The sequence below is a fragment of the Oncorhynchus clarkii genome, chromosome 17 (assembly GCF_045791955.1).
Source record: "Oncorhynchus clarkii lewisi isolate Uvic-CL-2024 chromosome 17, UVic_Ocla_1.0, whole genome shotgun sequence".
In the NCBI taxonomy this organism is placed as follows: Eukaryota; Metazoa; Chordata; class Actinopteri; order Salmoniformes; family Salmonidae; genus Oncorhynchus; species Oncorhynchus clarkii.
The window spans coordinates 77,238,021-77,261,501 of record NC_092163.1 but is presented as its reverse complement, the minus strand read 5'-3'; the positions used below and the strand labels follow the sequence as shown (position 1 = coordinate 77,261,501).

The following is a 23,481-nucleotide window of genomic DNA, read 5'->3' as shown; positions in this document are numbered from 1 at the left end:
TTCTGAACCAGATTTACCTACACCGGCCTTTCTCAATAGCAAGACTATGATCACTGAGTCTGTACAGAGTCAAGGATTTTCTAAGAAGGCCCTTACTTGCCTTGTCTCTCAGATTGTTCACAGCCTTGTGGAAGTGACCTATGGTGTTAATGTTTAGGTCGAGGTAGGTGTAGGGCAACAGTGTCTAGATAGAATTTGTATATTATTTTTGTCTTACTAAGATACACTGTCAGGGCCCAAATTTGACAGAACATGTGCAGGACATCTAGGTGCTGCTGTAGGCACTCCTTGGTTGGGGACAGAAGCACCAAATCATCAGCAAACAGTAGACATTTGAGTCCAGTAGGGTGAGGCTGGGTGCTACAGACTGCTCTAGTGCCCTTACTCAGGACATTGTTTTCACTGAGGAAATGTTGGAGGCTGCTGTTGATGATACTGCAAAGGATTTTTCTGAGATTGCTGTTGACGTATATTCCACGGTAATTACTAGGGTCAAATTTGTCTCCACTTTTGGTGTTTGGGGTGATCAGGCCTTGGTTACAAATATTAGGGAAGATGCTCTCTCTCTCTCTCTCTCTCTCTCTCTCTCTCTCTCTGTCTATGTCTATGTCTATGTCTCTGTCACTGTCTCTGTCTCTCTCTCTCTCTGTCTCTCCCCCTCTCTCTTTGTCTCTCCCCCTCTCCCTCTCTCTCTCTCCTACCCCTCTCTTCATCATCATCTCTGCACACTTTAAATAAAGAGATTGTGCAGCAGTGTACCATAATGTACCGTTGTGCATTATTTAAAACCCTGCAGATTACTCTGCCCTGCTTCCCAATGTAGCCCATCTCTCTACTTCATACAGGCTGTCACACACTGACTGGCAGAACGCAGAGACACACACAGACACACACACATATACACATACACACACACACACACACACACACACACACACACACACACACACACACAGCTCTCTCCTCTGACAAGTGAGCTGTAGCTGGCTGCCTGTTGTGAGTGTAATGTTAACTGTTCATTGTTAATTGTCACTTGCTTTGGCAGAGAGAGAGAGAGAGAGAGAGAGAGACACAGTCAGTTAAACTAAATATAGACTTATCAACACGTTCTGATAACATTGGGGTTAGTTACTCATTGTAGTGATAGGAAGGGACTAGTTGTTATAATGAGCTGACTTCAGAAATTCAGATGCCTAATATTTAACAGACGGACGATTGGACAGACAATCAGACTGATAGACAGATAAATAGATGGAGAGTCTCAGTTGGCCATTGTGTTAGATAGGACTGTATCCTTGTGTTAGATTCGTTATAGAACTCATTGCCCTTTATGGGCGTGAGGTTGTGTGTGAGAGAGAGAGAGAGAGAGAGAGAGAGAGAGAGAGAGAGAGAGAGAGAAACCTTCCATAACAAAGCCATCACCTACAGAGAGATGAACCTGGAGAAGAGTCCCCTAAGCAAGCTGGTCCTGGGGCACTGTTCACAAACACAAACACACCCTACAGAGCCCCAGGACAAGAGCACAATTAGACCCAACTAAATCATGAGGAAACAAAAAGATAATTACTTGACACATTGGAAAGAATTAACAAAAAAACAGAGCAAACTAGAATTAGAATGCTATTTGGCCCTAAACAGAGAGTACACAGCGGCAGAATACCTGACCACTGTGACTGACCCAAAATTAAGGAAAGCTTTGACTATGTACAGACTCAGTGAGCATAGCCTTGCTATTGAGAAAGGTCGCCGTAGGCAGACATGGCTCTCAAGAGAAGACAGGCTATGTGCACACATGCCAACAAAATGAGGTGGAAACTGAGCTGCACTTCCTAACCTCCTGCCCAATGTATGACCATATTAGAGAGACATATTTCCCTCAGATTACACAGATCCACAAAGAATTTGAAAACAAATCCAATTTTGATAAACTCCCATATCTACTGGGTGAAATACCACAGTGTGCCATCACAGCAGCAAGATTTGTGACCTGTTGCCACGAGAAAAGGGCAACCAGTGAAGAACAAACACCATTGTAAATACAACCCATATTTATGCTTATTTATTTTATCTTGTGTCCTTTAACCATTTGTACATTGTTAAAACACTGTATATATATATATATATATATATATATATAATATTACATTTGTAATGTCTTTATTGTTTTGAAACTTCTGTATGTGTAATGTTTACTGTTAATTTGTATTGTTTATTTCACTTTATATATTCACTTTATATATTATCTACCTTACTTGCTTTGGCAATGTTAACACATGTTTCCCATGCCAATAAAGCCCTTGAATTGAATTGAATTGAATTGAGAGAGAGAGAGAGAGAGAGAGAGAGAGACAGAGAGAGAGAGAGCTGTGACTATATAATAAAATAGAAACACCTCCTGATGTAGTTTTTAATGCAGCATGTTTTTGTTATCAGCAGCCGCTCTCTACTCTCTGTTGTTGTGTCAGCCCCAGGGCGGAGCGCAAATGGCATCCTATTCCATAAGGGCCCTCTTCAAAAGTAGTGTACTATATAGGGAATAGACGTACATACTGTCCTTGCTTTGAAACAGATCCTTCTAGACCCAACGATTGGAACTTGCTAAAATATTAACGTTTGATGCATCATCACAAACACAATCTGTTAACAACAACAACAAAAAAACACACAAAAAAAAAGAGTCCGTCTGGTTGACTGCCGTGTGTTTATGAGAGAACGTGTTCCATTGTTCCATTCAGTTGATATTAACGCCTGATGAGTTTGGAATTTGGTGCAGAGAAGAGTGATGAAACGCGTCACAGGCGTGTTGAACATAGCTGATCACATTTCATATGCAGACACACACTCAGACATACACTTACACGCGTACACACACACACACTGAACTGTGGTTTGTGTCTAGGGATGTTTAGGTTGCTAGGCAACAAGGTGGTGGTGTCCTAGAAACACACGCACAACACACACACACACACACACACTACTGTATTTATTGTGGTTAATGGTTTACTACAAGTTAGCCTAATCGATCGTTTTGTATTCCGATTTCACCACCTCAGTATCACTTCCCATGTTACCATGGTATCAATCAGAACTGATATGGAATCTATTGTACCAGCTATGCACACCTGGATTCAAATCCTATTTGAGATACAGGTATTTCATCTGCAAGATGGGCAGGGTTTGCACTTTTGTGACAATAGTATTGGTTCATCGTGTCTGGTAGAACTCAATCAAGCATTTAAAAAAATATATATATATATTTTAAAGAGTATGAAAACCCAGATCTGTCAGTCATTCGTGTCGTGTTGACGTTAATGTTAGCACTGTCCAGGGGAACTTGTGCAGCTGAGGTAGACAGAGGGGTCGTTACACCATCTGCTCTGACTGGAACAAGGTCAGCTTACATCTTCCTGTCTGAGAATACGGGCCTCAAAAAATGTAGTCTGCTAGACCTATTGGACTATATACTGGAACACAGCTGAAGTCTGGTAGACCTATAGGATTATATACTGGAACACAGCTGTAGTCTGCTAGACCTATAGGACTATATACTGGAACACAGCTGTAGTCTGCTAGACCTATAGGACTATATACTGGAACACAGCTGTAGTCTGGTAGACCTATAGGACTATATACTGGAACACAGCTGTAGTCTGCTAGACCTATAGGACTATATACTGGAACACAGCTGTAGTCTGCTAGACCTATAGGACTATATACTGGAACACAGCTGTAGTCTGCTAGAGTTATAGGACTATATACTGGAACACAGTTGTAGTCTGGTAGTAGTTATAGGACTATATACTGGAACACAGTTGTAGTCTGGTAGTAGTTATAGGACTATATACGGGAACACAGTTGTAGTCTGGTAGTAGTTATAGGACTATATACTGGAACACAGCTGTAGTTTGGTAGACCTATAGGACTATATACTGGAACACAGCTGTAGTCTGGTAGACCTATTGGACTATATACTGGAACACAGCTGTAGTCTGCTAGAGTTATAGGACTATATACTGGAACACAGTTGTAGTCTGGTAGTAGTTATAGGACTATATACTGGAACACAGTTGTAGTCTGGTAGTAGTTATAGGACTATATACGGGAACACAGTTGTAGTCTGGTAGTAGTTATAGGACTATATACTGGAACACAGTTGTAGTCTGGTAGTAGTTATAGGACTATATACTGGAACACAGCTGTAGTCTGGTAGTAGTTATTGGACTATATACTGGAACAAGTCTGTGTGTGGGTGAGTTATAGGACTATATTCTGGAACAAGTCTGTGTGTGGGTGAGTTATAGGACTATATTCTGGAACAAGTCTGTGTGTGGGTGAGCTAGGGGGACTATATTCTGGAACAAGTCTGTGTGTGGGTGAGTTATAGGACTATATTCTGGAACAAGTCTGTGTGTGGGTGAGCTAGGGGGACTATATTCTGGAACAAGTCTGCGTGTGGGTGTATATTCATTGTTTAGTCAATAATCTTGCTGTTGTCTCTCACAATTTATTTCTCAACTTATCTCTCATTTTCCCTGCTACAGAAATAGATGAAGACCGTCTTCCAAACCAGCTATACAAGGTAATTAACTGCGTCCTTCATCTGGAATGTTGTTAACGGAGAAATCACCAGTAACTAACAATACAAACACGGGTGGTGTCGTGTTCAAAAGCACTGCATCACCGTGCTGAGGTGTCACTACAGCCCGGGGTTCGATCCCCCGGCTGTGTCACAACCCGGCTGCGATCGGGAGCCCCAAATGACGACGCACAATTGGCCCAGCGCCGTCCTGGGTGGAGGAGGGTTTGGCTGGTGGGACGTTCCTTGGCTGATTGAGCTCTAGCGACTCCTTGTGACAGAACCTGGCGCCTGCAAGCTGATTCCATTTGTCAGTTGAACGGTGTATCATCTGACACATTGGTGCGGCTGACATCCGGGTTAAGAGAGCAGTGTGATAAAAACCTTTGCCTCTCCCGAGCCCATTGAGGAGTAGCAGCGATGAGCCAAGGGACCTAATTAGGGGACAAAACGGGCTAAAACAATATGGTCGTGGGCCATACCACCCTGAACACATCTGTTCAGGGTCGGGCCTGGTTAGTACTGGGATGGGAGACCGCCTGGGAATACCAGGTACCGTAAGCTAAAAAAATGTATGTAACCGTTGGATAGCAAATTAATATCATCTGACTACGTGGCTCACTTTATTGATCTCTGTTGACAGGCAGCCTTGATGAACTCTCCCAGGCAGAGGAGGAAGGGAGCAAGAGCCACGCCCACTATGAAAGGTAAGATCTCTCCCAGGCAGAGGAGGAAGGGAGCAAGAGCCACGCCCACTATGAAAGGTAAGATAATATAGCTTAGAAATGTAGAGAAGGTGACACATCAAGTGTGTATCAACATAATGTCATTTCAGACAGGCTCCTTTATACAATAAACATGGGACTTTCTTCAATGTAATAATCTGTTAGTCTGCCTAAAATGTGTTAATTGTTTCCTCAGTGTTGCACAAATCAACCTTTTATTAAGGGAGTAGCTGCTGATAGTTTCTCTGAGGAGACTGTCCAAGACCCACGTTATATATTCAGATTCAGTTTCCACTCTACTCCAGAACGAAACATAAAACTCCAAAATATCCTTCTCGTTCTGCAGAACAATCCTTTCTGAAACCCTTTTGTTGTAAGACTAGTTTGATAGTTTCTTTGAGACCGGCGTATATTCATCCGCCCACACACCATAACATGGGGTGAGTCACTCACTGCAAGCAGCTTGGACTATAATGAGTGTGGTTAAGAAGGCTGTGCTGGTTGATTAGAGCTAATTAATGAAAAGGACTGATGATGCTCTTCACCTATCGAACCGTGTTATGACTTCATAATACCTTTAATTAGAACTCTGACACATGATTTGTCAATGTTGACTTGTTGTTGACTCCTCCCTCCCTCTCTCTCTCCCTCCCCTCCCTCCCTCCCTCCCTCCCTCCCTCCCTCCCTCCCTCCCTCCCTCCCTCCCTCCCTCCCTCCCTCCCTCCCTCCCTCCCTCCCTCCCTCCTCACTCCCTCTCCCCCCTCCCTCTCTCTCTCCCTCCTCCCTCCCTCTCTCCCTCCTCCCTCCCTCCCTCTCTCCCTCCCTCTCTCTCTCCCTCTCTAACTCTCTCCCTCCCTCCTCCCTCTCTCCCCCCTCACTCCCTCCCTCCCTCTCTCTCCCTCCTCCCCTCTCTCCCTCTCTCTCTCTCTCTCTCTCTCTCTCTCTCTCCCTCTCTCTCTCTCTCTCCCCCCCTCCCCCCTCCCTCCCTCTCTCCTCCCTCCCTCTCTCCCTCCCTCCTCCCTCCCCCTCTCTCTCTAACTCTCTCCTTCCCTCCTCCCTCTCTCCCCCCTCACTCCCTCCCTCCCTCTCTCTCTCTCCCTCCTCCCTCTCTCCCTCTCTCCTCCCTCCCTCTCTCCCTCTCTCCCTCCCTCCCTCCCTACAGAGTTACAGTTCATGGTCGACCACCACCTGTATCAACAGCAGCAGCAGCAGGGTGGAGGTGAGAGGAGATTGTTTCCTAGGTTCCTTTCCTAGGTTCCTTTCCTTTTTATTTTCCCTGGCCAATGTGCCTAACTTTATGCATTACTTGCTCTTTAGGGGGGTTAGGCTTCATTACTGTTTTTTTAACCCCTTATACACTCCTCCTTACACTTGTGGAAATTGGCCTCTAATGGATACGGCTAAATGTAAATGTTTCCCACAGAAGAACTATAAAAAAATCATATGCATGAGCATGGTAGCAATTGAAAGAGAACAGTTTGGCTATTACGGGACAATTATTAGACCAAAGTTGAGGACGAATCAGATCACCTGACACAAGACTGAATCCAAAACACTGTTGATTTGATGTTCATTTGACATTTATTGTACTTTTCAAAGCATTTGTTGATAACAACATCTGAAAACACTCCAGATGTTCAGTAACGTAATTGTAACTTTAAGGACTCAAGAAAGTGACTTCTTTTTTTCACTTTTTTAAATTTAGCTCTTGTCGTGTCTTTGGCTATGCCGGATTAAGTGATATGACATGCTATTCTATAACATAATTTCTCCGTAATTAATATCACCTGATTGAGCTAATCATGTAAATGTAATTAACTAGAGAGTCGGGGCACCAAGAAAAAATATTTATAGAGCTGTTATCCTCCGAATAAACTCTTAAAGACCTAGTAATATTTTACATCAATAGCAGTGAATATTAATCATCACCTTAATTCAGTCTCATCTGAAAGTTGTAAATTCTTGGTTATCTTCACGAACCCTGGCTAACAAGTTGAATCAGCAATACAAAATTGGGTTTAATTATTTATTTACTAAATACCTAACTAATCACACAGAATTACACATACACTTAATTAATAATAACTTGATTACAAATTACGTCATAAAGGAAAACATCCCTAGCGGGCAGAACAGATATGACAGCTTGTCACACAAAAGAAAAGGGGCTGGGTTTGAGTGAAAGAGCGGGAAGACTGAGGAACAAAGTGAGAATCTGTGCTATCGTAAATACAGTATTTTATGCATTCTAAAGTACCGCCCATTTGGAAAAGGAAAATGCAATAAATATTTACTCTGAGCTGCGCTTCAGTAGGTTGATGGTAGATGGAAGGCCGTGTTGCCAAACCGAGTCCTTTGTCCTTTGAAGAATGTCTCTGGTGGTCAATTGGATACATTGTAGTAACATTGTTGTGTGATAGACGGGATACTCTGTCTGTTCCTTCCTAACCCTCGTTTGCAGCGTCTGTTTCTAACTCAACGGCTAGGAGGTATCACTTCTGTAGTGAATAAGAGTTCAAAGTTCATACCATTCGCAACGAAAGCTCACGCTGATGTTGGCTTCGCTCTGTAGTTATAATCTGAACCATTCTGACATCGAACCGTCGTCCTCACATCCTCGGAACAGGAGATTATATTGTCGTTAAGGCTTTATATAGGAAGGGAGAGGAGGGCGTGTTTGAAACGTTTTATAGCCCATGTCCCTTCACAGGGGTGGGCCACTGATTGAGCACAGCCCTAAACTTATGAAAACCCAAATTTCACATTTTAGAAGCTAAAATCACATTTCATTCCATCACAAATAATTTCATATTCAAACATTTAAATTGAACAACAATTCCATGTGAATCCGATAACTCTGATGTGTAGACTTTCCACTGTAGAGTTTATGTCATCTTATCATTGATGAGAATGTCTCAGATGACAACCGAACTGACATCATATTCATTAAGTACCACCGCACATGTTCAATTGGTCGGATTACGAGAATATAGTTAATTTCCCCCACCTTCTGATGTTCCCAGAATCACTGTGTTAACCAAGGGGTTTGCAAATGTAACATCAGTAGGGTAGAGAGAGGAAAAAGGAGGGAAGAGGTATTTATGACTGTCATTCACCTACCCCCAGGCCAACATCATGATTTGCTATTGAGGGGCGACAGGTAGCCTAGTGGTTAGAGCGTTGGGCCAGTAACTGAAAGGTTGCTCGGATCTAATCCATATCGTAGTATGGTAGTAGGTTCCTGTCTGTATCAAGAATGGTCCACCACGCACTTAAACTGGAATTAGGCGAAGTATTAGAATTTTAGCAACCACAAAATGGCGGAGTGATTTCAGCATATTGCATCTTTAAGTGCCTTTGAACTGGGTATGGTAGTAGTTGTCAGGCACACAGGTTTGAGTGTGTCAAGAACTGCAACGCTGCTGGGTTTTTCCCATGTGTATCAATAATGGTCTACCACCCAAAGGACATCCAGCCAACTTGACACAACTGTATTGGAGTCAACATGGACCAGCATCCCTGTGGAATGCTTTCGACACCTTGTAGAGTCAACATGGACCAGCATCCCTGTGGAACGCTTTCAACACCTTGTAGAGTCAACATGGACCAGCATCCCTGTGGAACGCTTTCGACACCTTGTAGAGTCAACATGGACCAGCATCCCTGTGGAATGCTTTCAACACCTTGTAGAGTCACCATGGACCAGCATCCCTGTGGAGCGCTTTTCACACATTGTAGAGTCCATATAGTCCATATATCTGTCCTGACGAATTGAGGATGTTCTGAAAGCAAAAGGGAAGGTGCAACTTAATATTAGGAAAGTGTTGTTAATGTTTTGTACACTCAGTGTAAATCGCAATCTAGATCAGATGGGCATCATTTGATAGAGTATTATATTACCAATATGGCTAGCTAAGTTATAAAATACAATCTCAGAGTGTTTAGCCTTTCAAAAGCCACTTCAGGCAAACAGATTGGAAATGTGGGTGCACATAGAATGGAGTCATGAGTGCATTCAGCTGTGTGTGTGTTCCTTGCCTAATCTTATTCACAATTTGAGGAACACAGGCTGTTCAGGACAACCCAGGCTATAACACGTCATTCTTGTAGCTGTACATCATTTCTGAAATACATTTCACTGATTGACTGAATGATTGATTGATTGACTGAATGATTGATTGATTGCACAGAAATGTGTTTTCACAAGCTCCATATATATAACACAATATATAGGTGTAGAAGATGAGCGTATATGATATTATTCCAGGTGATGAGTGTTCCTCAGAGAGCTGTCTGTCCGACAGACCCAGCCCGGACGCTCTGCCCAACGGGGAGGAGGAGGAGGAGCTGGAGCTACCGGAGGACGAGGAGGCCTGGGGAACCGAGGACAAGGTCACTGCAGAGGCCTTCGAGAAGCCGCGCTGCCAGATGGAGGGTAAGGAAGGAGGAATAAAGGGAGAGACATAAGGAAAGATAGGGAAAGATAGGGAGAGAGAGATAAGGAAAGATAGGGATAGATAGATAGGGAGAGAGAGATAGGGAAAGATCGGTAGAGAGATATAGGGAAAGATAGGGAGAGAGAGATATAGAAAGATAGGGAGAGAGAGATAGGGAAAGATTTGGGAGAGAGAGATAGGGAAAGATAGGGAAAGACAGGGAGAGAGAGATAGGGAGAGAGAGATAGGGAAAGAGAGATAGGGAAAGATAGGGAGAGAGAGATAGAGAGAAAGGGAGAGAGATATAGGGAAAGATAGGGAGAGAGAGATAGGGAAATATAGGGAGAGAGATAGGGAGAGAGAGATAGGGAAAGATAGGGAGAGAGAGATAGGGAAAGATAGGGAGAGAGAGATATAGAGAGATAGGGAGAGAGATGTAGGGAAAGATCGGGAGAGAGATATAGGGAAAGATGGGAGAGAGAGATAGGGAAAGATAGGGAGAGAGAGATATAGAGAGACAGGGAGAGAGATATAGGGAAAGATAGGAGAGAGATATAGGGAAATAGGGAGAGAGATATAGGGAAAGATAGGGAGAGAGATATAGGGAAAGATAGGGTGAGAGAGATAGGGAGAGAGATATAGAGAGATAGGGAGAGAGATATAGGGAAAGATAGGAGAGAGATATAGGGAGATAGACATAGTGGGTGGAGAGAGTAAAAGGTAGGTAATAAATGGGGAAATTAAATGCAGTCCTGGCAACAGTGCTCACCTCCAACCTTGCCAACTGCTTTAATTAAATTCAGCAGTAAAAATAACCTTGAGTTTTCCCTGATGTGTCTGTGTCTGGATGGAGTCAGATCTACTAGATAGAGTTGTCCCTACTGTGTCTGTGTCTGGATGGAGTCAGATCTACTAGATAGTTGTCCCTACTATGTCTGGATGGAGTCAGATCTACTAGATAGAGTTGTCCCTACTGTGTCTGTGTCTGGATGGAGTCAGATCTACTAGATAGAGTTGTCCCTACTGTGTCTGTGTCTGGATGGAGTCAGATCTACTAGATAGTTGTCCCTACTGTGTCTGGATGGAGTCAGATCTACTAGATAGAGTTGTCCCTACTGTGTCTGTGTCTGGATGGAGTCAGATCTACTAGATAGAGTTGTCCCTGCTGTGTCTGGATGGAGTCACATCTACTAGATAGAGTTGTCCCTGCTGTGTCTGGATGGAGTCACATCTACTAGATAGAGTTGTCCCTACTGAGTCTGGATGGAGTCAGATCTACTAGATAGAGTTGTCCCTGCTGTGTCTGTGTCTGGATGGAGTCACATCTACTAGATAGAGTTGTCCCTGCTGTGTCTGTGTCTGGATGGAGTCAGATATACTAGATAGAGTTGTCCCTGCTGTGTCTGGATGGAGTCACATCTACTAGATAGAGTTGTCCCTGCTGTGTCTGGATGGAGTCACATCTACTAGATAGAGTTGTCCCTGCTGTGTCTGGATGGAGTCACATCTACTAGATAGAGTTGTCCCTGCTGTGTCTGTGTCTGGATGGAGTCACATCTACTAGACAGAGTTGTCCCTGCTGTGTCTGGATGGAGTCACATCTACTAGATAGAGTTGTCCCTGCTGTGTCTGGATGGAGTCACATCTACTAGATAGAGTTGTCCCTGCTGTGTCTGGATGGAGTAAGATCTACTAGATACAGTTGTCCCTGCTGTGTCTGGATGGAGTCAGATCTACTAGATAGAGTTGTCCCTGCTGTGTCTGTGTCTGGATGGAGTCAGATCTACTAGATAGAGTTGTCCCTGCTGTGTCTGTGTCTGGATGGAGTCAGATCTACTAGATACAGTTGTCCCTGCTGTGTCTGGATGGAGTCACATCTACTAGATAGAGTTGTCCCTGCTGTGTCTGGATGGAGTCACATCTACTAGATAGAGTTGTCCCTGCTGTGTCTGGATGGAGTCACATCTACTAGATAGAGTTGTCCCTGCTGTGTCTGTGTCTGGATGGAGTCAGATCTACTAGATACAGTTGTCCCTGCTGTGTCTGGATGGAGTCACATCTACTAGATAGAGTTGTCCCTGCTGTGTCTGGATGGAGTCACATCTACTAGATAGAGTTGTCACTGCTGTGTCTGGATGGAGTCACATATACTAGATAGAGTTGTCCCTGCTGTGTCTGTGTCTGGATGGAGTCACATCTACTAGATAGAGTTGTCCCTGCTGTGTCTGGATGGAGTCACATCTACTAGATAGAGTTGACCCTGCTGTGTCTGGATGGAGTCACATCTACTAGATAGAGTTGTCCCTGCTGTGTCTGGATGGAGTAAGATCTACTAGATACAGTTGTCCCTGCTGTGTCTGGATGGAGTCAGATCTACTAGATAGAGTTGTCCCTGCTGTGTCTGTGTCTGGATGGAGTCAGATCTACTAGATAGAGTTGTCCCTGCTGTGTCTGTGTCTGGATGGAGTCAGATCTACTAGATACAGTTGTCCCTGCTGTGTCTGGATGGAGTCAGATCTACTAGATAGAGTTGTCTCTGCTGTGTCTGGATGGAGTCACATCTACTAGATAGAGTTGTCCCTGCTGTGTCTGGATGGAGTCACATCTACTAGATAGAGTTGTCCCTGCTGTGTCTGTGTCTGGATGGAGTCACATCTACTAGATAGAGTTGTCCCTGCTGTGTCTGGATGGAGTCACATCTACTAGATAGAGTTGTCCCTGCTGTGTCTGGATGGAGTCACATCTACTAGATAGAGTTGTCCCTGCTGTGTCTGGATGGAGTAAGATCTACTAGATACAGTTGTCCCTGCTGTGTCTGGATGGAGTCACATCTACTAGATAGAGTTGTCCCTGCTGTGTCTGTGTCTGGATGGAGTCAGATCTACTCGATAGAGTTGTCCCTGCTGTGTCTGTGTCTGGATGGAGTCAGATCTACTAGATACAGTTGTCCCTACTGTGTCTGGATGGAGTCAGATCTACTAGATAGAGTTGTCCCTGCTGTGTCTGTGTCTGGATGGAGTCAGATCTACTAGATAGAGTTGTCCCTGCTGTGTCTGTGTCTGGATGGAGTCAGATCTACTAGATAGAGTTGTCCCTGCTGTGTCTGTGTCTGGATGGAGTCAGATCTACTAGATAGAGTTGTCCCTACTGTGTCTGTGTCTGGATGGAGTCAGATCTACTAGATAGAGTTGTCCCTGCTGTGTCTGGATGGAGTCACATCTACTAGATAGAGTTGTCCCTGCTGTGTCTGGATAGAGTCAGATCTACTAGATAGAGTTGTCCCTACTGTGTCTGTGTCTGGATGGAGTCAGATCTACTAGATAGAGTTGTCCCTGCTGTGTCTGGATGGAGTCAGATCTACTAGATAGAGTTGTCCCTACTGTGTCTGTGTCTGGATGGAGTCAGATCTACTAGATAGAGTTGTCCCTGCTGTGTCTGTGTCTGGATGGAGTCAGATCTACTAGATAGAGTTGTCCCTACTGTGTCTGTGTCTGGATGGAGTCAGATCTACTAGATAGAGTTGTCCCTGCTGTGTCTGGATGGAGTCACATCTACTAGATAGAGTTGTCCCTGCTGTGTCTGGATAGAGTCAGATCTACTAGATAGAGTTGTCCCTGCTGTGTCTCTGTGTCTGGATGGAGTCACATCTACTAGATAGAGTTGTCCCTGCTGTGTCTGGATGGAGTCAGATCTACTAGATAGTTGTCCCTGGTGTGTCTGGATGGAGTCAGATCTACTAGATAGAGTTGTCCCTGCTGTGTCTGTGTCTGGATGGAGTCACATCTACTAGATAGAGTTGTCCCTGCTGGGTCTGTGTCTGGATGGAGTCAGGTTCTACTAGATAGAGTTGTCCCTGCTGTGTCTGGATGGAGTCAGATCTACTAGATATGTATTCTACATTATGGTTACCGTATCGGTGTCTTCGATACGCTATGGGCGACACACTATGTTTTTTGTCTCATAGTTTGTCAGAATAGAGGCGGAAGATGTATGAAAGGATGTAACACTCTGGTCTAGAGAAAGTCAGAGGGGAACCATCCATTTTGATCCACTGTTCTGGAATGACTCCTTTTAAAGATCGGCCTTTAAAAGTCACTCAGCATCAGACTGAATAGGTGCTTCTCTCCCGTCTCCATAATACAACAACAACAGGAATTGAACTGGAATAACGGAATTTGGCAAATATATGAATTTGATCATTTTAACAGTCATTGCCATTCTATTTAATTAAGGACATTTTCTGTGTTTGCAGCAGAGTTTTCGCGGAACAGTCTATCAGAAGCTACAGGGGGACATGAGTGCCCCCTCTCCGAGGAGGAAGTGGGATGCTCCGCCGTTCCCATGGCAGCAACATCATCGTCACAACAACAACAACAACACGTACTAGCAGGTAGGTTGAATCACTGCAGCCGTGGCAGACAGGAGAGACACTCTCCTAATCTCTTTGAAACCATCAGTGATCATTCAATGGGATCCTTTAGAATTCAGCCAGACAGCGTTTATTTGTATTTATTTATTTATTTATTTATTTATTTATATCTATTAAACTATTTAAAACTCTGTGGCTTCATTTGGCATGTTAAAGGTGCAAATATCTGTGATAGTGATTTGATCACTTGGTTTCAGAGCACCTGACATTCAGCGATATGCCTGCAGTAGTGTGTTGCCATTGGGAATGTTTTTGTGTTTATAAAATACTGCATACTGACTGTACCATTGAACGTACGTCAACGTTTGGAAGAGATTTCGAAAATTAAAAAAAGTTGAAAGAAATACTGTAGGAAAAAAAGATGACAAGCTGTCAAGTTCAACTTTATTTGTCCCAGAAGGCTTTTTTTTGGTTTTGCAGGAAAGGAGCATAAAAATGACAAATAAAATCCACATGGATCACAATGACACACAGTCCTAGTGGAATACAATGAGCTAGTCCATCAAGTCCTAGTGGAATACAATGAGCTAGTCCATCAAGTCCTAGTGGAATACAATGAGCTAGTCCATCAAGTCCTAGTGGAATACAATGAGCTAGTCCATCAAGTCCTAGTGGAATACAATGAGCTAGTCCATCAAGTCCTAGTGGAATACAATGAGCTAGTCCGTCAAGTCCTAGTGGAATAGACAGAATCTTTGTACGACTTGAAAAAAATTGTCATCAAGGTCCTGTCTACCAGGAACAAAGCTTATGCTGGCCCTTCTTACACAACATGTCAGTGTTACACTCAGAGTTCAATTTATTATCAATTATTGTGCCAAGATACTTGGAATCTACAGTGTCTACCAGCTGGCCCTTGATGACAGTGTTATGAAATCAATTCTGTCATAAGAATTGACTTTCACAGCAACGTACAACGTCATCAACAACAGGGCCATGGGCAGTTTCATCTGCATTAAGGAGACTAACTATTACAGAGTCGTCGGTAGTCTTCAGGAACCAGCTATTCATCAGTGTACAGGATATAGACGAGTGCTAAGTGGACAAAAATCTAGCCTTATCTTACTGATCGATCTCCTTTTCTCTCTCTCTCTCTCTCTCTCTCTCTCTCCCTGTGTGTGTGTGTGTGTCCAATATGTCAGCTGCAGACACAACAGCTGCGTCCACAGCGAGTCCACTGGCAGAGAAGAACACGAAGACACCCAACCAGGCCAAACATAACAAGTAGAACTGTAGAATCGTCTCCACAGCAACCTGGCATGCATCCTAAGTGGCATCCTATTCCCTAGCAATGAAGTGTACTCCTTTTGATCAGAGTAGTGCACTATATAGGGGATAGGGTGCCACTTGGAACGCAAACCTGACGTTCAATAAGTAACTTAGACAGACAGACAGAAGACAGACAATGACTGACCATCCTTTTGACAGACAGACTTACAACTGAATTCAATCTGTATCACAGAGGTATCGCAGAAGATTCGCATTAAAATGCAAATTCATTAAAATGCAAATTCATTCAAATGCAAATTCATTCAAATGCAAATTCATTCAAATACTACTTAAGAGTTTTTTGGGTGTCTGTACTGTACTTTACTATATATATTTTTGACAACTTTTACTTTTACTCCGCTACATTCCTAAAGAAAATCATGTACTTTTTACTCCATACATTTTCCCTGACACCTAGAAGTACTCGTTACATTTTGAATGCTTAGCAGGACAGGAAAATGGTCCGATTTACACACTTATCAAGAAAACATCCCTGGTCATCCCTACTGCCTCTGATCTGGCGGACTCACTAAACACAAATGCTTTGTTTGTAAATTATGTTTGAGTGTTGAAGTGTGCCCCTGGCTATCTGTAAAAATATATATATTATTGTGCTGTCTGGTTAGCTTAATATAAGGAATGTGAAATAATTTATATATATAATAGCAATTACATTTACTTTTGATACTTAAGTATATTTAAAACCAAATACTTTTAGACTTTTACTTAAGTAGTATTTTACTGGGTGACTTTCACTTTTACTTGAGTCATTTTCTATTAAGGTATCTTTACTTCTACTCAAGTATGACCATCGGGTACTTTGTTCACCACTGTGCAAAGGTAATTTCTGATTGAGCCAACATGTGCAGCTTTTACCGTGAATGCAGTCTCTGCGACCACGGGAACATTGCCTTTAATTGTCAATGGTTGTCACGCCTGCTCCCGCTCTCCCTCTCTGGCGCTCGACGGCGCCAGGCTCCCCATCATTACGCGCACCTGTCACCATCATTACGCGCATCAGTGCTCATTGGACTCACCTGGAACTCCATCACTTTGTTGATTGCCCCTCTGCATCTGTCTGTTCCTCAGTTTGTTCCCCATGTCAGCATTATTAATGTCATTATTTTTCCCTTCCAGACGATGTCCTTGTTCTGTTTCATGTCCGTTATTTATTAAGGGTTCCGCCCTGTACTTCTCGTCTCCCAGCGTCTGTCCTTACAATGGTGCTATAAAGCGGATATTCATCGCTACGGATGGAATAGAACCCTTTCTGTAGATATGGAGCTATCAGGGTATCGGTCTGGCCGGGCCTTATACCATGTAGGCGGAAACGGCAATGTGGCTACTTACATTAGGTCCAAAATCTTACAGTACCGGTCAAAAGTGGACACACCTACTCATTCCAGGGTTTTTCTTTAATTTTACTATTTTCCAGACTGTAGAATAATAGTGAAGACATCAAAACTATGAAATAACACATATGGAATCATGTAGTAACCAAAACAAGTGTTAAAAAAAATCTAAATATATTTTATATTTGAGATTCTTCAAAGTAGCCTTGACAGCTTTGCACTCTCTTGGCATTCTCTCAACCAGCTTCTCTTGGCAAACCCTGGAATGAGTAAAACATTCTCTAACATGAAGTTCCAAACCGGGACAGGAGATACGTATTTTGGCTATATACAAAGTGTTTTTTTTGTTGTACACACAAACTGTAGCAGCCTACCACTCTCATGTCTAATATGCCTCCTGCGTAAAACTCATGAATCAAAATATTGTTCATTGTTATTGTTGTCATTGTTAATTGGTTTATTCATTGTTAATTAATATAACTAAGATATTTATAAGATTGCTTTAATGTTTTAGGACATTCTGTCCTGGACTCTTGAAAAACAAGCAGTAGTCGTGGTTGGCTAACAGAGATCCTAAACAACAACAACATAACAGGATGCCTATTTTTATGAGTCACGGGGCAGTCAGAAGCCGCCTCACAAATGACACCCTATTCCCTATGTAGTGCACTACTTTTGACCAGGACCCATGGGGCACTAGTAAAAAGCAGTGCACTATATAGGAAATAGGGTGCCATTTGGGATGCGTGGAGGGAATAGTCTCTGATACAATTTCGGAACTGAGATCAGTCTCTGAAGTCTAAAATGACAGATAAGGGACCTTCCATTGGACAGAAGGACTCTGGCTGAACTTTGACCTTCTAAACTAAAACAACATTGACTACTGACATACCTCTCATGCATGGCACGACTTTTACCTCACACTCCCTTAGTACTGTGCTAAACCCAGTACATACACTGTTTTTTTTGGTTCAGTACTTTTAATGTATGTACAATAACAACATCCAAAAACGTACGTAACTTATTTCATCTTTGGTAATTATATTTATTTTCTACAGGATTGATCCCATACTCTGATTTGGCATTAGGCCCATGATTGAGTGACATTTTAAACTACAGATGTAGAATTTTAATTTGATCACCCTGTTGCAGGAGATCTTTCTTGCGTTGCAGGACATGTAAAACTTTGAGATTTTAGACTTGATTGTTCCTGTAGACTTGATTGTATCAAACCCTACCATTGGGACAATTAATTATATTTATCATAATTCACATTTATCAAACTGGCTTAAATTAAGATTCTACACCTGTATTGAGCTGTCGACAGCTACTGGTCAGTGTCATCATGTCCTTTTGATTATAGACTGGGTCTTTATTCCATGTTATATATGTATAGTACACAGCAAATGAATCACGTGCAAATTAAAGATGTCTACAGAAATGTCATGTCTATAGAGAGATTGGTTTTCCAAATATTTAGCACTGAACACTTAAATGAACACATTGTTTAGCCATTGTTGATGGACACATACATTATACTGTATTTATTTTATTTTCTCAGTTATAAACGATGGTATACAAAACAAATCTATATCAGCGTTTTGGCTAAACTTTATTGGTTTGAATTGATAATGATTACAAAGTGTAATCTAATGGCTCTATTCAATCTGTATCTCGGAGATTCAACGTTACAGCGTGATTGAAATTTAAAGGCAACGTTCCCAGGGGAGAATGCATTCATCCAGAAACGTTGCAGATTGAATTGAGCCCTAAAATTTGATATATGATACAATAAAGTGTAGATGTGAAAGAAGTGTCTGTTTTACTTTTTTTTTTTAACATCCTAATTAACTGTAAAAATTGCTCTTATTGCTCAACCAATAGTAGGCCTTAATACAGTAAGAACCACCAATAGCAGGCCTTAATACAGTCAGAACCACCAATAGCAGGCCTTAATACAGTAAGAACCACCAATAGCAGGCCTTAATACAATAAGAACCACCAATAGCAGGCCTTAACACAGTAAGAACCACCAATAGCAGGCCTTAACACAGTAAGAACCACCAATTCAGGCCTTAATACAGTAAGAACCACCAATAGCAGGCCTTAATACAGTAAGAACCACCAATAGCAGGCCTTAATACAGTAAGAACCACCAATAGCAGGCCTTAATACAATAAGAACCACCAATAGCAGGCCTTAATACAGTAAGAACCACCAATAGCAGGCCTTAATACAGTAAGAACCACCAATAGCAGGCTAAGAAGGTGTGAGTCCCAACTGGCACCCTATTCCCTTCAAAGGGAATAGGGTGCCATTTTGGACCCAGCCAATAAACCTGTGACATTAGTGTTGCATCACTGACCTATAGTGTGGAGTCAGGTTGACTTGTATTACAACCCTAAAATAGACCATTCAGCTTATCAATTATTCACTAGACGTAGAGCTATGAGCCAAAAAAACTACCTAAATATTTCAAACGTGACCAGGTTTTCACCAAAGTATTTCATAATACCACTGTAGCCCGGTTTAGTCTTCCTCCCCACAGTATTCCCCCCTTTTTACTGGAGGACCAGTGAACTGGACTCTGCTGACGGACTGGCCTGATATCGCAGCCTGGTCCCAGATCTGCAGTGATTCAACCAACACCTCTGACTATAACTGTCTGTCATGCCTTTGATATACAGTGTCCGTATCAGGACGGACTCAGGATCACAACATTCACGATACAAAACTGGCACAGTATGTTAGTCCTGGGCTGATAGTCAGAGGAGTTGGCTAATGATCCGGGACAATGGCTACTAATATTCAGTATAGTTCACACTTCAAATTCTTTGGACAACAGATGAAGAATATGATGAAAAATTACTTTTTTGTTTTGACATTTCATGTGAATATTAAATGGTACATCCAAATCTCCTCAGTGGAACGGTAGAATATTAAGCAGTAGAAACTCTTTATCGTGTACTTCTGTACTTTACATCTCCCATCAACAACAGTCACTACATATCTCCAGAATGTTACTACCCTCTAACATTGCCCATATTACATTTAACATACATGCTACCCATGTTACCCATGTTACCCATGTTAACCCTGTCACCCCTGTTACCCATGCTACCCATGTTACCCATGCTACCCATGGTACCCATGTTACCCATGCTACCCATGTTACCCATGCTACCCATGTTACCACTGTCACCCATGTTACCCATGCTGCCCATGTTACCCATGCTACCCATGTTACCCATGTTACCCATGTTACCCATGTTACCCATGCTACCCATGTTACCCATGTTACCCATGTTACCCCTGCTGCCCATGCTACCCATGCTACCCATGTTACCCATGTTACCCATGTTACCCATGTTACCCATGTTATCCATGCTACCCAGGCTACCCATGTTACCCATGTTACCCATGTCACCCCTGCTGCCCATGTTACCCATGTTACCCATGCTACCCATGTTACCCATGTTACCCATGTCATCCCTGCTGCACATGTTACCCATGTTACCCATGCTACCCATGCTACCCATGTTACCCATGTTACCCATGTTACCCATGCCACACCTGCTGCCCATGTTACCCATGCTGCCCATGTCACCCATGTTACCCATGCTACCCATGTTACCCATGTTGCCCATGCTACCCATGCTACCCATGGTACCCATGTTGCCCATGTTACCCATGCTACCCATGTTACCCATGTTACCCATGTCACCCCTGCTGCCCATGTTACCCATGTTACCCATGCTACCCATGCTACCCATGTTACCCATGCTACCCATGTTGCCCATTCTGCCCATGTTACCCATGTTACCCATGCTACCCATGCTACTCATGTTACCCATGTTACCCATGCTACCCATGCTACCCATGCAACTCATCTTACCCATGCTACCCATGTTACCCATGTTGCCCATGTTACTCATGTTACCCCTGCTGCCCCTGCTACCCATGTTACCATGTTACCCATGTTACCCATGTTACCCCTGTTACCCCTGCTACCCATGTTACCCCTGCTACCCATGTTACTCCTGTTACCCCTGTTACCCCTGTTACCCCTGTTACCATGTTACCCATGTTACCCCTGCTACCCCTGTTACCCCTGTTACCATGTTACCCATGTTACCCCTGTTACCCATGTTACCCCTGCTACCCATGTTACCCCTGCTACCCATGTTACCCCTGATACCCATGTTACCCCTGATACCCATGTTACTCCTGTTACTCCTGTTACCCCTGTTACCCCTGTTACCATGTTACCCATGCTACCCATGTTACCCATCTTACCCCTGCTACCCATGTTACCCATGTTACCCCTGCTACCCATGTTATCCCTGCTACCCATGTTACCCTGATACCCATGTTACCCATGTTACCCCTGCAACCCATGTTACCCCTGTTACCATGTTACCCATGCTACCCCTGCTACCCATGTTACCCCTGTTACCCATGTTACCCATGCTACCCATGTTACCCCTTATACCCATGTTACCCCTGATACCCATGTTACCCCTCTTACCATGCTACCCATGCTACCCATGTTACCCATCTTACACCTGCTACCAATGTTACCATGTTACCCATGTTACCCATGCTACCCATATTACCCCTGCTACCCATGTTACCCCTGATACCCATGTTACCCATGTTACCTTTGATACCCATGTTACCCATGTTACCCCTGACACCCATGTTACCCCTGATACCCATGTTACCCCTGCTACCCATGTTACCCATGTTACCCATGTTACCATGTTACCCCTGATACCCATGTTACCCATGTTACCTCTGATACCCATGTTACCCATGTTACCCCTGATACCCATGTTACCCCTGATACCCATGTTACCCATGTTACCCATGTTACCCCTGATACCCATGTTACCCATGCTACCCATGTTACCCATGATACCCATGTTACCCCTGATACACATGTTACCCCTGATACCCATGTTACCCCTGACACCCATGTTACCCCTGATACCCATGTTACCCCTGATACCCATGTTACTCATGTTACCTCTGATACCCATGTTACCCCTGATACCCATGTTACCCCTGATACCCATGTTACCCATGCTACCCATGTTACCTCTGATACCCATGTTACCCCTGATACCCATGTTACCCCTGATACCCATGTTACCCATGTTACCTCTGATACCCATGCTACCCATGTTACCCCTTATACCCATGTTACCCCTGATACCCATGCTACCCCTCTTACCATGCTACCCATGCTACCCATGTTACCCATCTTACCCCTGCTACCCATGTTACCATGTTACCCATGTTACCCATGCTACCCATATTACCCCTGCTACCCATGTTACCCCTGATACCCATGTTACCCATGTTACCCCTGACACTCATGTTACCCCTGATACCCATGTTACCCCTGCTACCCATGTTACCCATGTTACCCATGTTACCATGTTACCCCTGATACCCATGTTACCCATGTTACCTCTGATACCCATGTTACCCATGTTACCCCTGATACCCATGTTACCCCTGATACCCATGTTACCCATGTTACCCATGTTACCCCTGATACCCATGTTACCCATGCCACACATGTTACCCATGTTACCCATGTTACCATGTTACCCCTGATACCTATGTTACCCATGTTACCTCTGATACCCATGTTACCCATGTTACCCCTGATACCCATGTTACCCCTGATACCCATGTTACCCCTGATACCCATGTTACCCCTGACACCCATGTTACCCCTGATACCCATGTTACCTCTGATACCCATGTTACCTCTGATACCCATGTTACCCATTTTACCCATGTTACCTCTGATACCCATGTTACCCCTGATACCCATGTTACCCATGTTACCTCTGATACCCATGTTACCCCTGATACCCATGTTACCCATGTTACCCATGTTACCTCTGGTACCCATGTTACCCCTGATACCCATGTTACCCCTGACACCCATGTTACCCCTGATACCCATGTTACCTCTGATACCCATGTTACCCCTGATACCCATGTTATCCATGTTACCATGTTACCCATGCTACCCATGTTACCCCTGTTACCCATGTTACCCCTGATACCCATGTTACCCATGTTACCTCTGATACCCATGTTACCCATGTTACCCCTGATACCCATGTTACCCATGTTACCCATGTTACCCATGTTACCTCTGATACCCATGTTACCTCTGATACCCATGTTACCCATGTTACCCCTGATACCCATGTTTCCCCTGATACCCATGTTACCCCTGATACCCATGTTACCCCTGATACCCCTGACAGCCATGTTACCCATGCTACACATATGTTCTTTGTTCAGTTTCTTCATCAATGTTTTTCCTAACTGGTTAAACAATGTGTTTTTGGGTGAAAACATATTTGGTAATTAGCAAGCAACATGACCAGCATGTTTAATTTTAACCCTCATTAAATGACTATGATTTCCATATGGTTTCCATTGGCATCATACTACACGAGAGGGCCTCTCCGCTGTTGAGCACCATTACAACGTTAGAACAGTTCCTCTCCCCCAGTCGGCGGCTCCTTCGTCACGTTCTGATCCAAGATTCCTGAGAGGGGAAAGCAATGGAATATACAAATATGACTGAGCTACAGAGGACTGGGAAGAAGAACCATGCCTACATCTTTTAAATGTCTCTACTACCTCTCCTCGGGCTTCATGG

General features: G+C 43.5%; 2 protein-coding genes across 6 annotated transcripts in view; one reads left to right on the top strand and one right to left on the bottom strand.

Annotated features, from left to right (window-relative positions):
* Window positions 1–18,600, top strand: part of LOC139371438 (protein phosphatase 1 regulatory subunit 1A-like) — a 44,942-nt gene extending 26,342 nt beyond the window's left edge. The window contains exons 3-9 of one of the 5 annotated variants that reach the window (XR_011627227.1): window positions 4,542–4,579; window positions 5,220–5,283; window positions 6,464–6,520; window positions 9,569–9,736; window positions 13,993–14,127; window positions 15,309–18,073; window positions 18,126–18,597. Coding sequence is in view for 4 of the 5 variants with exons in the window: in XM_071111856.1 (XP_070967957.1) it covers window positions 5,229–5,340; window positions 6,464–6,520; window positions 9,569–9,736; window positions 13,990–14,127; window positions 15,309–15,394 (561 nt within the window). In the remaining variant the exon portion in view is untranslated. Of the gene's footprint in view, window positions 1–4,541; window positions 4,580–5,124; window positions 5,341–6,463; window positions 6,521–9,568; window positions 9,737–13,989; window positions 14,128–15,308 lie in introns of those variants that run through there. The other 4 variants (XM_071111855.1, XM_071111854.1, XM_071111857.1 and 1 more) reach the window with 4 other exon arrangements.
* Window positions 18,601–23,214: 4,614 nt separating this feature from the next.
* Window positions 23,215–23,481, bottom strand: part of LOC139371437 (dual specificity calcium/calmodulin-dependent 3',5'-cyclic nucleotide phosphodiesterase 1B-like) — a 73,460-nt gene continuing 73,193 nt past the window's right edge. Inside the window, exon 14 of the mRNA XM_071111853.1 lies at window positions 23,215–23,367. Within this exon, the coding sequence (XP_070967954.1) occupies window positions 23,309–23,367 (59 nt within the window). The 3' untranslated portion in view covers window positions 23,215–23,308. The remainder of the gene's footprint in view (window positions 23,368–23,481) is intronic.